General features: G+C 38.6%; 1 protein-coding gene across 1 annotated transcript in view; it reads right to left on the reverse strand.

The window, feature by feature from the left end:
* The window catches only part of ACAD11 (acyl-CoA dehydrogenase family member 11), a 90,923-nt gene that overhangs the window by 69,807 nt on the left and 5,858 nt on the right, over positions 1 to 15,258 (reverse strand). The window contains exons 2-5 of the mRNA XM_023207431.2: positions 6,985 to 7,084; positions 4,840 to 4,965; positions 4,137 to 4,298; positions 1,758 to 1,922 (exon numbers count right to left, since the gene is read on the reverse strand). Of these exons, the coding sequence (XP_023063199.2) occupies positions 1,758 to 1,922; positions 4,137 to 4,298; positions 4,840 to 4,965; positions 6,985 to 7,084 (553 nt within the window). The remainder of the gene's footprint in view (positions 1 to 1,757; positions 1,923 to 4,136; positions 4,299 to 4,839; positions 4,966 to 6,984; positions 7,085 to 15,258) is intronic.

Raw genomic sequence — 15,258 nt, forward strand, 5'->3', positions numbered from 1 at the left:
CAAGTCTAGTGGGTTCTGTTATCTACTATAGAGACTCAATATTATATAGACTTGACTAAAATATTAAATGACACAGATCAAATACAGGCCAGATCCTGGTATGTTGTAAGGCATATGCTTTTATAATTTTCTAGATTATAAATTAGCATATTTAATTTTTCTAATCTAAGGGTAGATAATTAACAAGGTTAGAATTCAGAATTCATCAGTGCCAGTAGCAACAGGTTGCACATCTATGCACATACATACATAATTACATAATATAATTTTAATATCTAAATTGACTTTTCTTTTTTTTTTTGAGACAAGAGTTTCACTCTTGTTGCCCAGGCTGGAGTGCAATGGTGTGATCCTGGCTCACCGCAACCTCCGACTCCCGGTTCAAGCAATTCTCCTGCCTCAGCCTCCCAAGTAGCTGGGATTACAGGCATGTGCCACCACGCACAGCTAATTTTGTATTTTTAGTAGAGATGGAGTTTCTCCATGTTGGTCAGGCTGGGACTTTCTATGAAAAATTTTTTCTCCTGCGGGTAAACATGCTCACATGTGTTTACATTATTTTTGGATTTTCAATTGATATACACTACTTTGAGTTATGACAACAATGCAATTTATAATGGTATTTTCCGCCATCCTTTTCCAATAGGAAAGGAACACAAAACCTGGAAGTTTAGCACATGAATTTAGAGCAGCTCTTCCTGCCCTAAAACATCTTAGCATTCTAAGAAAACTAATGAACCCAGAAAATCCTCCTCTCAGAAGCAGGATTCAGGGAACTGCAAATCTTTCTCATGCATGTAGGAATACTAAGTGCCAAATGGCATGCCCAAAGACATACAGTTAATCAGAGGAAAACTGAAGAAGTTTCCTCTTTCCCACTATACTGTAATCCTAGGCCTCATTGCAGGTGCTCAGTGGAGGATTACAGCTTTCATTTGTTTATACTCTTTATAAAGAGTACAGTGTGCACATTTACACAGAGCAAGGTTATATTAATCTCATGTAATTCTTCTGAAGCCTTAAGAAGCTTTTGGAATTCTCTGTTCTCAGAGTTTATAATAAACAAAGAATAAATTCTTCATGAGATAGGGCTAAAAACCCCAAAGAAGCATAAATGAACCAGAAAAAAAAGCAAGAACATGGATAAGCTAAATATTGTAACTAGTAGATGAAAAACTTCTTTGAAGAAAACAGCATCATGCATGTAAAATTCCCAAATCCTTTTAAGCAGTAAACCAAATACCACTTGCGATTAGAACCAGTCTTAAAGGTAGGCAGCTAACTTATGCTGGAAAATCTGCAGGACCGCTTTCTAATAATTTTGAGTGGTGGCGACAGTCTTGAGCTGTAGGGGAACAGGGAGTCAGTTGGGCTTCTTCAGTGCTCTGGGGGGACTATACTAAAAACTAGTCATTCTGAAGGACAATGTTAAAAGTCATAGCCAAGCTTCAGAAAAGTATACAATAATAAGTTTTTTTGTTGACTAACAAGGTATATTATTTAAAAGAACTTGAAAAAATAGCTATTAATGTGGATGTATTACCTGTCTTTTGCAGTACCCAGCACCTACACCATATCCTTCCAGCTGCAATGACTGTATATTCAAGGAATGTAACTGAGCCAATGTTTCTACCATGGCCACATATATGGCTGAACGTTCTGCTGGGCTAGCTCCAGGAACTGTTAAATCACGATTTACTTAGTATTGTGTCACAAAACAGACCTATTCAATTAATTGTAAACATAGCTAACTGCACCTCTTTAGGGTGGAAAACTATGTTATCTAGTCTGAAATCTCCATGAATCAAATTCTCTTCGTTGTCATTATCCGGCAAGTTCTTCATTAGCCAGTCCGATAACTGTTGCATGGCAGGGATGTCCTGATGAGCTGCAGCTTGATATTGCTTTGTCCAGGTTGATACCTAAAGACATATAAATAAGAAAAATGGTAAAGCTGAAAGTGGAATGTAGGATCTAGCAATTCTAAAATTAAAACAAAATTCAAATGCTGTTTTACTCCTAAATACTTAAGACCCATACTGGTGATACTCATGTCAGCCTAAAACACTCAAATCAGCCTAAACCTTAAACATTTAAGTCTCTTTTCCATATAGTTCCATTTTACTTACCTAGCTTTTTATCAGGAGAAAAATGCTGGCCTAGGGATCAAGAGATATGGTTCTAGTCTTTATTCAGCAACTACTTTGTAGAAGAAAAAAGAAAGAATGCATATAAACACACACAAACACACGTGCACACATACCCACTCTCTCTCTCACACACACACACACACACACAAACACAAATATATAGACCTAGATAATTTCTGGAAAGGGTCACAAGAAAGAAGTAACCCCTGAAAAAGGGAATATGGGGACTAGAAGAAAAAAAGAAGATATTTACTTTTTTTTTTGAGACAGAGTCTCACTCTGTTGCCTAGGCTGGAGTGCAGTGACTCACTGCAACCTCCACCTCCCAGGTTCAAGCAATTCTCCTGCCTCAGCCTCCTGAGTAGCTGGGATTACAGGTGCACGCCACCATGCCTGGCTAATTCTTGTATTTTTAGTAGAGACGGAGTTTCACCATGTTGGTCAGGCTGGTCTCAAACTCCCGACTTCATGATCCGCCTGCCTTGGCCTCCTGAAGTCCTGGGATTACAAGCTTCAGCCACTTGCACCCGGTCTACTTTTCATTTTAATACTCTTTCTTATTATCCATAGAATTTTCTAAATATATTACAGGTATGATCAGTGTAAAGATCTTCTATTGTTCTTAGAATTGAATACAAACAAATCAACCTACTCGTAAAGTCCTCCAACAAGTGGGACCATCTTGGTTATTTGTTTTTTTAATCTCCACTTCCCAAGGCATCTTTGCTCAATTTAGTGCAATAGAGCAAAGATCTTTACTTGGTCTTATCCAGTCATATCGACCTGGGTTTAAATTATATCTAAGCCGCTTACTTGTGTATTACTTGATTGATGCAAGCCTCCCTTTCTTCATCTGCAAAATGGGAGTAGTAATACCTATATCTTAGGGTTGTTGTAAAGATAAAAAAAGAGAGGTCAACAACTCACTCTGCCATGTAGGACCTAGCATATAGTGAGTACTCTCTAAACTTTAGTTCCCTTTTCTCTTTCCTTAGCTCCCACAAAATGATATGCTTATAAAGGAAAGCAGCCCCATATATATCTAATATTGCTTTCCTTTAATTTAAAATGATCCCCATCACTCTAAATTTTATCTTTCCTTAAATATTCATTATAAGATATCTCTCCCAGGAAGCTTTCTCTATATAAGCAAGGGCAACCCAAGTTCTACACTTTGAATGGCACAGCTCTCATGATGAGTATCAAACAATTTACTACTAGATTTTACACTCTTTTACACCATTTTCAGATTTCATGTATGACATGCATGTACAGGTCTCTCAAAAATGACCACAAGTTCCTATGGGGAAGAACCTATTGTATATTTTTCTTGATATTTAACACAATACTCAGCAGGTATGTATTAAACACACAGTCAAGCTTAATAAATGTCTGCTAGTCCAACTTAGAAAGATAAAACTGTAGGCCAGGCACGGTGGTTCATGCCTGTAATCCCAGCTCTTTGGGAGGCTGAGGCGGGCGGATCACGAGGTCAGGAGATGGAGACCATCCTGGCTAACACGTTTAAACCCCATGTCTACTAAAAATACAAAAAGTTAGCAGGGCGTGGTGGCGGGCGCCTGTAGTCCCAGCTATTCAGGAGGCTGAGGCAGGAGAATGGTGTGAACCCGGGAGGCGGAGCTTGCAGTGAGCTGAGATCCGGCCACTGCACTCCAGCCCGGGCGACAGAGCAAGACTCTGTCTCAAAAATAAATAAATAATAAGAAGAAGAAGAAGAAGAAAAAATTGCATAGTTAAAAGTATTGGAAAATTAAGTGAAGAGTCTAAAACAGAAGATTTTGTGGAACAAAACCTAATATAAAAACATAAGATAATTTTATACTAAAAACTAGTCATTCTGAAGGACAATGTTAAAAGTCATAGCCAAGCTTCAGAAAAGTATACAATAATAAGTTTTTTTGTTGACTAACAAGGTATATTATTTAAAAGAACTTGAAAAAATAGCTATTAATGTGGATGTATTACCTGTCTTTTGCAGTACCCAGCACCTACACCATATCCTTCCAGCTGCAATGACTGTATATTCAAGGAATGTAACTGAGCCAATGTTTCTACCATGGCCACATATATGGCTGAACGTTCTGCTGGGCTAACTCCAGGAACTGTTAAATCACGAAAGATTCGACCCTATGGAAGTGATTACAACAGATTATTTAAATGTGTGCAATCAATACTTTGTAGAATATACTAGAAAAACATTCATTTGTGAAACATATTTAACATTAGAGTATACATGCCAAAGGGAAAATAAAAGGATATGTCAAGATGAATGTAAACATCAAAACTACTCTCAACTATTTTACAGAAAAAATTTCAAACACATTTTGAATTTATTGTTCTTAATGGCTTGACCTATGTGGAGTCTTGTTTTCCCTGCTACCTTACGGACAATTTGGTTACTGCCATTACAGATAGCTCTTTACTGACACCTAGAGGAAAATTTAAGAATAAGTCAATACCCCTCAATTACTAAATTTGTTTCTTGTCTATTCCATCCCTCCCTTTGTAAATGCTCAAATTTGAACAAAATTGTAAGTCTTTGCAAAGCAATCTAATTACCTAAAATGTTAAATAACAAACTATATCATTTATTAAGTATCATAATAAAACATCTTAACTTCATAATTAAAAGTAAAAGCAACAACAAAATAAGATTGTGTTAATTTACCTGCACATGTTCCATTATGTAAAATTCTGTTCCAATGACAGAAGTATCACTGCAGTACAGTATAGGCTTGGGAACAGGGAATCCAACTGAAAACAAGGCTTTCTGGACTTTAAATTCTCTATCAATCTAAATAGGATGATAAATCATTAAAAATCAGAGAAACTGATTTCATTGTAATTAAATTTAATAACTACTCATCAGCTAACCTTAAGGCTAGAAAACAACGTAAAACAGTATCGACAAATACTCCAGAGGATAACAGTAATAACTTCCCTAATAGTAGTCTTGGTGTAAGCATTATGATTATAAATTAGACCACTACTAAAAAATGTAATTTAATTAGGATAAGAAGATGAGCACCTGCACGAGACTTAACCCTGGCTCTGATAATGTGAAGGCAATAGTTACTGTTCACAATATTTCACATATTTTATCATAAAATATCCCTTTTTCCTCAGCAGTTCCCTGGCTGGCTGCTCACTCTTTCATGTCTTCCAAGGAAGCTCAAGTAAGTCTCTATTCTAGCACTCTGCCACAGTCAGCTACAAAGAGCTGGGGGTGAGAGGTGAGTGGTGGTGGAAGGAAAAGTACCTGCCCTTTCTGGAGAGCAAGGGAGGCATGTGTTTCCAGGGCAGGGGCATGGGGATCTTTCCTGGCACTCATGACTGCTGTGGAGCTCAAGATAACTACCAGGAAAGTAGGCAGCTAGAAGCAAACTGGAGCCCAAATAAGATAGTGGGGAAAAAATGGCTTCCTTAATTAGGACAGATGCACAGGCTATCACTCAGGACCCAAGGGCAGAGCTGTTGATGCAAGCCAAGTAACGATGGCTCATCTACATGTAGTCACCTGGCCCCAGACTCAGGCAATGGTGACTGACCATTCTAAGGAGGGGAAACTATGTAGCTCATTTGGACATCAGGAAGTAAAGCAGGAGCTGCGGCAATAAATGGAACAGGAAAGTAATGAAACCCATGTCCAGGGTGAGAGCAACCAGTGGTACCAAGGGCTGTGAAAAGAAGTGTTAACCACTCAGGTGTTGGGAAATGAGGGGGAGGAGGTAAAGGGGAAAGGGCAAAAGGGTTAGAGAAGCAAAAAGTGGATCACAGAGCAGAAGCATTGCTTTTTTCAATGCAGAGTTGAGAAAACTGAAGGGAGTTGAAACAGAGTACTCCAGATCCTTGGGAGCTGTACTGGGGCTGAGAGCATTATGCCCTGTTCTGATGTGTTCAGGTGGGATGCCATCAAGGAAAGAGACAAATAAAGCTGTCTATTGGGGCATGCGTGGGGATTATCCTTCAGCCATACTATATTGATATTTAATAAAAGTTACCCAACTTTTTTTTATCTTTTTTTTTTTTTTTTTTTTTTACTTTTTTTTATCTTAAGCATCCAACTTACTTCATGTTTCTGGGAATATGATATGGGACCAAGAAAGTCCCATAGAATCTACATTTTCTATTACTGTGGTATTAAGCCTACCTCACAATTGTCCTTCCCCAGTGAGCTGGGCCTGGGAAGCACCTGCTGTACATGATTACAGTCATACCCTAAATATGCACAGTGCTTTTAATGTTCTCCAGTGCTTTGATTTCTGTCCCCTCTTGCTCTCTGAAAATCCACAGATAATACCTGTTTTCTGAAGACAGAAAAAGCTAGTTTTTAACAAAAATCTTTTATAATTCTCACTAATATTTAGAGAGTACTATAAAATACTTATTCAAATCTTTCTTTTTATCACCAAAAGATTAGAGGATTGTCATAGCAAATATATTAAAATAATTCTGAGTAGCTACTATTACATATAATAAATATATAATAAAACAAAACATCTATAGATGAGTAGCACTGAAAATATTCATTGGTTGATTTTACTTCTAGCCAACAGTGTAGAGGAAAATCAAATACACAAAAGAACTGGGTGTTGTTCAAGATTAATAGCCTAAAGATAGACTTACATTTCAACCTCAAATCATTTTTTAAAACAAAAAAAGATATAATTCAACGGAAATTTTCATTAGAAATAAAATACATTTTATGTTATTTGGCAATCATAAGATGCCTTTTAAAAGTAAATTGGCTTTGTGTGTATTAAAAGCATTTATTTGTCACCAAAGAATTTATCATTACATTTGTATACTATACCTTATGTGCTTTAGGAAGAAGTGAACCTGGTGGTTTTTTCCTGAGCACATATGTTTGAAAGCCCTTCTGGAGATAAAAGGTTGGATTGGACTGTCCTGATCTAGATAAAAGTAAAAAAAAAAAAAAAAGGTCAATTACAAAGATATGTTTTCCTTCATCCCCAAATCCTACTGAAATGTCAGAAGAAACAAATGAAAATAAATTTGTCTCAATGCTGGAAAATCAAGAGGGGTGTTATCAGCAGCTCACAACATGAATTTCTAGTTTAAAGCAGATGGCAACATACTGGCAGCTGGAGAATCTGTGACTCACACAGGTAGAAGAGAGGACCCCACTTCCTGACTGCAAATCCCAAGTTTTATCAGGAGTACCTGTAGAACAATCTAAGTAAACCTGTAGAACAATGACTGATCTAAGTAAATAAAGAATCTGAGGAGAGATTGTAAGTTATCAGTCAGAAAATGAATTAAAAGATGCAGGAGCAGTTGGCTTAATGCCCCCTCATCTGCCTTTAGAGAGATAACCCTCATAAGTGTCAACAAGGTTAGCGCGTGAGTTCAGCTCTCTACAATGGGAGTTCTGAGAAGTGAGGTCCCACAGTGAGCGTCTGGCCCAGGGAAGTGCATGCTGGCCCAGCTGACTCACAGACACCAGGGCATTGACTTTCCCTGCCAGATGAGCAGAAATTCTCACCTAGACTAAGGATAGACACTTCCGCTACCAAAACTATTCAGTCTATTCCTTCACTTATAATATGGGCATTTAAGAATCACCCAACTTTGGAAGAATCCAACTATATAAAGGAGAGATCCAAATTAAATAAACAGAAGAATCAATCCTTAAAGTAACAGGTAATAGGAGAAAGTAGAAAAAATAATCTTTGAAGCTTCTTCCCAGGACTCCAGCCTCCATCAGGAAAAAACAAGCATGATCCTAGATTGAGTGTGGCAGCAGCCCCAGTGTCTATGTCTTCTATAAATCAGACCCATCCTCCCTGGCAATCATATCAAGGAGCACTGGTTTTGGTACCATCTAATCCTGTGTGAGTGCCTTTTTAACCATATGAAGGTGGAGATAATCACCAGTGGTCAGGAAATAGGACCACCACAGGCTAGGCCGTCTTTATTCATACAGAACAACTTATCTTTGATGCTGCAAACAATCAATTGCAACGAATCTTTTTTTTTTTTTTTTTTTTTTTTTTTTTGAGATGGAGTCTCACTCTGTCGCCCAGTCTGGAGTACAGTGGCACGATCTCAGCTCACTGCAAGCTCTGCCTCCCAGGTTCTCGCCATTCTCCTGCCTCAGCCTCCCGAGGAGCTGGGACTACAGGTGCCCGCCACCGCCCAGCTAATGTTTTGTATTTTTAGTAGAGACGGGGTTTCACTGTGGTCTGGATCTCCTGACCTCGTGAACTGCCCGCCTCAGCCTCCCAAAGTGCTGGGTTACAGGCGTGAGCCACCGCGCCCAGCCACAGCAAATCTTACAAACACATTTTTTTAAATGCCAAATATCTGATTGGATGTATTTTTGATGAGGCAGTTCTCTAGTCTTATATAAAGCACTAGTCTTTCATGATAGTAAATGACCCAAATGAAATACAAAGAAAAAACTAAAAGCTTCTTGTTGAAGATAGAGTGACCCAGCAAGTCTGCTTCTACATATATATCCAAGAGAACTGAACACATAAAATTAACACAAAAACTTGTACATGAATGTTCACAGCAGTGCAATTCACAACAGCCAAAAATTAGAAACAGTTCAAATGTCCATCTGCAGACAAAAGGATAAACAAAATGTGGTATATCTATACAATGGACTATTGTTTGGTAATACAAAGGAATAAAATGCTGATTCATTTTATTCCTTTGGAATAAACGTGGATGAATCTTGAAAATATTATGTTGAGTGAAAGAAGCTAGTCACAAAAGACTACATATTATGTGATTCCATGTCTATGAAATGTCCAGAATAGGTAAATCCATAGTGACAGAAAGTAGATTAGTAGCAGCCAGGGATAGGGGGAGGAAAAAATTGGGAAGTATGAAGTTTCTTTGGGGGTGATGGAAATGTTCTAGAACTAGATAGTGGTGATGATTGTACAACATTGTGAATATATGGAAAACAACTGACTTACACACTTAAAAACAGTTAAATTTTTAAATGTTATGTTATATGAATTTCTCAAAAACAAACCAAAACAAAAGTTTCTCTTTTGAGGAAGTATCTAAAATGGTTATAACAAAGACAAAAAAAAATTGCAGAAGCCCATTTGCATCAGAGGATCATTGTCAACACTGTCAATACAGTACTCGCTAAATTTAACCACTCCAAGCATCAGGCCTCCAAATAGCCTGGAATCACTGATGTTCTCAATATAAGAATCATCATTGAGCCAATAGTTGTAACTATTGATTAGTTCTTGGACAAGATATTTGGTGCTGAGAGAAATGTGTTGATCCATAACCTAAGAGATGGTACTTTTGATGTGTCCAACCTCCATTATAACAAATAGAAAATCTTTGCATGTAAGTGTGCAGCCATGGACACTTACTTGGTTAGAGAAGACTTTAAACAGACAATCTCACGAGACCCTACTAAGCCATCCATAGCATTGGTTCCCTTAGGAGCATAAAGACACAGGAAAAACAGGATGTTGTCATGGCGGCATCAGATGAGTTTCTTCAGCAGACTTCTTGCAGCAGTCCAGGGTTTACTCCATGCCCCCATTCCCCCTCGGTGACAGCTCAGGTGAGAGGGAATGAGATCAGGAAATGGGTGAGTATGGGTACCACCTTGATTTAGAAGTCTTACTCTATTTAGGCTGCTAGTCTATTCAGGCTGCTATTATGAAATACCACAGACTGGGTAGCTTATAAACAACAGAAATTTATTTCTCACATTTTTGAAGCCTAGGGAGTCAAAAATCAAGGCGCCAGCAGATTCAGTGTCTGGTGAGGACCTGCTTTCTTAGAGATGGCACGTTCTTGCTCTTTCCTCACATGGTGGAAGGGGCAAGGCAGTTCTTTGGGGTCTCTTTTATAACACTAATCCCATTCTTGAGGCCACTGTACTCATGGTCTAATCATCTCCCAAAGACTCCCCACCTCTTAATATCATTACCTTGGGAGTAAGGATTTCAACATATGAATTTTTGAGGGACACAAACATTTAGATCATAGTACAGCCTCATGCCCTACAGAAGCCATTATCTGTAGTAGCAGTCTTTTGGCACCAGCTTCCAGGGCCCTAGCAAAAGACATGACTAATTGAAATAATCCTCTACACTTAGGAAAGCCCAAAGCTATGCCTTTCCACCAGATACTTAAACAGTTCATTTATAGACTTTCCAGTTCAGATGCAGTTTACTAATTAGATGTTATTTTTACCATAAGGAATGTTTCTTGGAAACACATCTGATATGCCACCTTTACCAAGTTTTCAGAATTACAGAGCTAGAAAATTAGATAAATTTATCCACAGAGCAGGAGAAAGGTTTTTTAACCCTTTATTTATGTCACAGTTAACAAGTCTCAGACTCATGGCATCCTCCTAGACGGTGCATCTACCTGCATCTCTAAGCTTTAGAAACTCAGAAATTCCTGTGGGAATTTTTTAACAGAAAGGAATGAAAAAAGAAAAGCACAGGCCCTCATAAGGGAATTCATTATGTTTGTGGATATCTAAGAAGCCATCTAATCCCTTGTGCAGAGATTTGAAAATATTCAGGATTTGCTGCTTTTTAATTTTACTCCTTTTCCTTTGGTGGAAATCATGACTGGTGGAATCACAACTATTCTGATCAAGTGCATTTAATAAAACCACTAAGCAGACTCAGACCTTCACCAACTATCTACTCTGACAACTAGTTTGGTTTGCTCATTAAGGTTTACGAAATTGAATGAGCAATGATGAAGGATAACAACCATCCCGGCAAATTTGAACTCACAAGCATTCCTCCTGAACCCTTTGGATTTCCACAAATTTAAAAAACTTTTTATATTGATGGCAACAGCATCTCAAATGTGTTTGCTGTTGATAAGAGATTAGGAAAAAAGAAGATTAAAAGACAAATGACCCAGTGTTTGCCCATGGAAACATGGAGTATATGGTCCAAGAGGCATAAAAGTACAAAGCTGGAAAACAAGAAACAAACAGACAGAGTTTCTCTTAAGAAGTTGCTCAGATCCTATGTATTCAATAGGCCACAGTGAAAAATGAGAGATGGCAAAGCAGAATCAAAGATAAAGTCAAACAGAAGACTCCTGACAAGTGCAATGGAGTCATCAATGACGGGTCAAGAATCTCATTACTGATAAGGAAGAATTTAACATCAGCCAAAAGAGCTGGAGAGTGTCCAAACACTTCCATTATCACGCTGTACCAGAGCTAGCACCATGCTAGGTGCTTTGCTAGGGACTTCCCCAGTGGTTACCCATCCTCTAGAGGTGCGTCTTCTGGAACCATGACTACAGAAACAGACTAAGCCAACCAAAACTCAAAATGAAGTTTGAACATGAACACACAGTCATGAAATCTGAAGGACTCTGATTTGTAGGAAGTCAGTTTAGTGACAGTTTTTTTTTTTTAAATCATACTTGAGCTGCTATTTCATATATTATTAGACATTTTTGAATACCTGAATATACACAGGGTAAGGACATACAGTTGCACTTCATCCACATGATAAATAGAATTCATGATAGAGGACAAAGGTTTTTAACATTGGCATCATTAAAAAAAGAAAGAAAGAAAGAAAGAAAAACAGTGAGTCCAGACTACTTAACTTAGTGTACGACTGTCCCTTCCCAGCCCCAATACATACCTACCACTTCCCATTTCCTATCACTGACAGCACTGCTGCCTTGAGACCACCAGAACTGGTTTCACTGTGCTCTTTACCCCTCTTTATATCATCAATACCAGAAGTCCCAAATTCCCGTTTATACTTGTTTACCGAATTATGATTCCCATAAGACTCTGCACATTCCCTATTTTCTCTCACATCTTCTCCACCCCCTCAACTCCTCATATCTTTCCACTGTGCCCCTGGAACTCACAGTCTTTCACAATTCCATACAGCTTCAATATCTTCTCTGAATAGACCCTTTACCTCCTTGCTCTAACTAAAACCCGAATATTTCATGAGAATCCTGTTTCCTTTGTAGGCTTCTTAAGTGGTAGATGTTTTTCCCACATCAGTCTTCTGGTAAGCCTGGATGGAGTCTATATCCTTCCTGAAACTCACTGCCACTTCCAGACTCCTTGCTCTCCCTCCTGTGTAAATTCTTCCCTCAGCTTTGAATCTCAGGCCATGAGACTCTGCCACCCTTTACCCCTTTTTCTTGCAGTCACCTACTAACTCTCAGATCATTTTCCCCTCATTTCTTAAGGACTCTGGCATATTCACTACTACTCTAATTCACACTACTCCTGTCTTCATTCCTGATTTCAAAATCTACACAGATGTCCCTTTTAACATTTAGGCCAATAAGTTCCTTGAATTTTTCTCCACCAGTGCTATTTTCCTTGACACTATCTCAGCCAGTAATTCTGAGTTACACCCTACATTTTAGCAGTATCAACAGTAAAAGCACTGAATAATCCTAGTTTCTAAACATTTCTACCTCTGACCTCCTGCCTTTCCACTCACTCCTGCTAGTACCTCAAGTCCAAAAATCCTTCAGTCAATCCTAGACCTACCATCTACTGATCATACTGCCATTCACCTCATATCCCCCGACCATGTCCTTTGCCCAAGACTGTGGGAGCCCACCTCTTGCATCACTGTGACCTGGATGTGAACATGGAGTCAAGAGATAGCATTTTGGAACTTTAAGACTGTCCCATTGGATTTTCGACTTGCATAGGGCCTGTAGCCCCTTTTGTTTCGGACAATTTCTCTGATTTGGAACAGGTGTATTTACCTAATGCCTGTACCCCCATTGTATCTAGGAAGTAACTAACTTGCTTTTGATTTTACAGGCTCATAGGCAGAAGGGTCTTGCCTGGTCTCAGATGAGACTTTGGACTGTGGACTTTTGAGTTAATGCTGAAATAAGACTTTGAGGGACTATCAGACGGCGTGATTCATTTTAAAATACGAGGACATGAGGTTTGGGAGGGATCGGGGTGGAATGATATGGTTTGGTTGTGGACCCACCCAAATCTTATCTTGAATTGTAGCTCCCATAATTCCCAATTCCCATGTGTCGTGGGAGAGACCTGGAAGGACGTAATTGAATAATGGGGGTGGGTCTTTCCTGTGCTGTTCTCATGATGGTGAACAAGTCTCATGAAATCTGATGGTTTTATAAAGGAGAGTTCCCCTGTACACACTCTCTCTTGCCTGACTCCATGTAAGACATCCCTTTGCTCTTCGTCTTCTGCCATGATTGCGAGGACTCCCCAGTCATGTAAAACTGTGAGTCCATTAAACCTCTTTCCTTTATAAATTATCCAGGCTTGGGTATGTCTTTATTAGCAACATAAGAACAGACTAATACATTCTTTCTTAACTAGGTTAAATGTGATAGTAAATTATATAACCACTACCTTGAATACACCTTCAGTACACTTCACTTGCCCTTTCCTCACTTCATGGTGTTTGCTTGGCAAAACTCCCATCCATGTTAAATCCATTTTTTTTTTTTTTGCTTACACTGATATAACTGGCCATAGCTGAAGAAAGACACATACAGTCACAATTACTGTTTTAGGTTAGGTTCCCAATAAACAGATCATGAGAAAAAAAATTATATACAAATGACTTATTAAGGAAATGTTTGGGGAACTAATAAGACATTTGGGGAAGCAGGTCAAGAAAGGGGAGAAAGACAAGCAAGGGTGTGGTCTAAGACAAAGTCCCTTAGAGGGTAGTTTCAGCCTGATCTCACCAGTGTGTGGGTAGGGGTAAAGATAATGGGAGAACTCTGCCGTGTCAAAGTTCAAAACATGTCTCTGAAGCAAGGATAATGAAGATTTCATACTTCTGAATCACTAGTGGTTAAGGTCCATCTCAGGTACTACAACAGTAAGAGCAAAGTGTGCTCCAGCAGCCTGAGGGCAGTTTGCGAAAAAAAGAGCCATGTTCATTGGAAGCAAAAACCAACAAAGGCAAGACGTGTACAGCAACACTAAGAAGGGATCCAAGAGGACCTGGACAAAGCATTAATAATATCTACTGAAATATCTATTCTTGCTTCAAATTCATGACCTCAGCAAACCTCAAAATGAACCACATCTGGCAATCATATTTCCTTAGTTCATTCATTCTCCCATTCTCTTGGATGGCTGTTTCATAATTCTCTCTCCTCAAACCTCAAACACTTTCTTCTCCATCTTCATTCTCAGCTAATTAATTACATAGTTTCCTATTTCAATGAGCAAATAGGAACAATCAGATGAGAACTTCCTCAAGCTTACACTACTGTATCTACTGCATACAATAATCTGTACCCATATATTCTGTCTTCCCTCTAGAGTCTGCAGAGGGATGTGCACATTTCTAAGCGCAGCCCCTTCTCTTGCATATTAGATTCCTGCCTTCTTAAGGACTTCTTTCCAGGCCTCTCTCCTACACAAAATTTTCTCTTCCAGATTATTGTCATCAGCATACAAATATGATGTTATTTTTTAAAAAGTTTTGTCTTGACCTCACTTCCCCCTCTACTTAAAACATTCCTATTTCCTTTTGTAGAAAAACTCCTCAAGAGTTTACACGTCCTCCTATCTTCTTAAACCCATTTCAATCAAGCTTTCATTTTCTTCTTTCCATTAATACTACTTTCTCAAGATCACTAGTACAAACCATGGTTTTCCCCACCTCTTTGGCCACTTCTTCTCAGACTCCTTTGTAGGTTTCTCTTAATCTGCCAACTTCTTAATATTGGGGTGCCTTGGACTCAGTCTCCAAACCTCCTCTCTATGTGAACTATTTTCTAAAACCTTCGATCTCATGTCTTTAAATATCTTTTTTGTCGATGACTCCCAAATTTATATGTCTAGTCCAGATCGCTGCCCCAACCTCAAGATATAACCAACTGCTTACTATACATATCTACTTGGATGTCCAAAAGGCACCTTGAAACTCAACACTCCAAAACTGAGTTCCTCAAATTCCCCCCAAATCTGCTTTCCTACAGTCATCTATATTTCAGTTCTTTAAGTTAAGTTACCAAGGAAGAAATGAAATAATCTTCGTCTCTTCCTTTCCTAGCCCACATCTAATCAGTTAGTAAATCCTTCAAAATACAGTTATGCATTGCTTAATGA

This window comes from Piliocolobus tephrosceles, chromosome 2 (assembly GCF_002776525.5).
Source record: "Piliocolobus tephrosceles isolate RC106 chromosome 2, ASM277652v3, whole genome shotgun sequence".
NCBI classification, from domain to species: Eukaryota; Metazoa; Chordata; class Mammalia; order Primates; family Cercopithecidae; genus Piliocolobus; species Piliocolobus tephrosceles.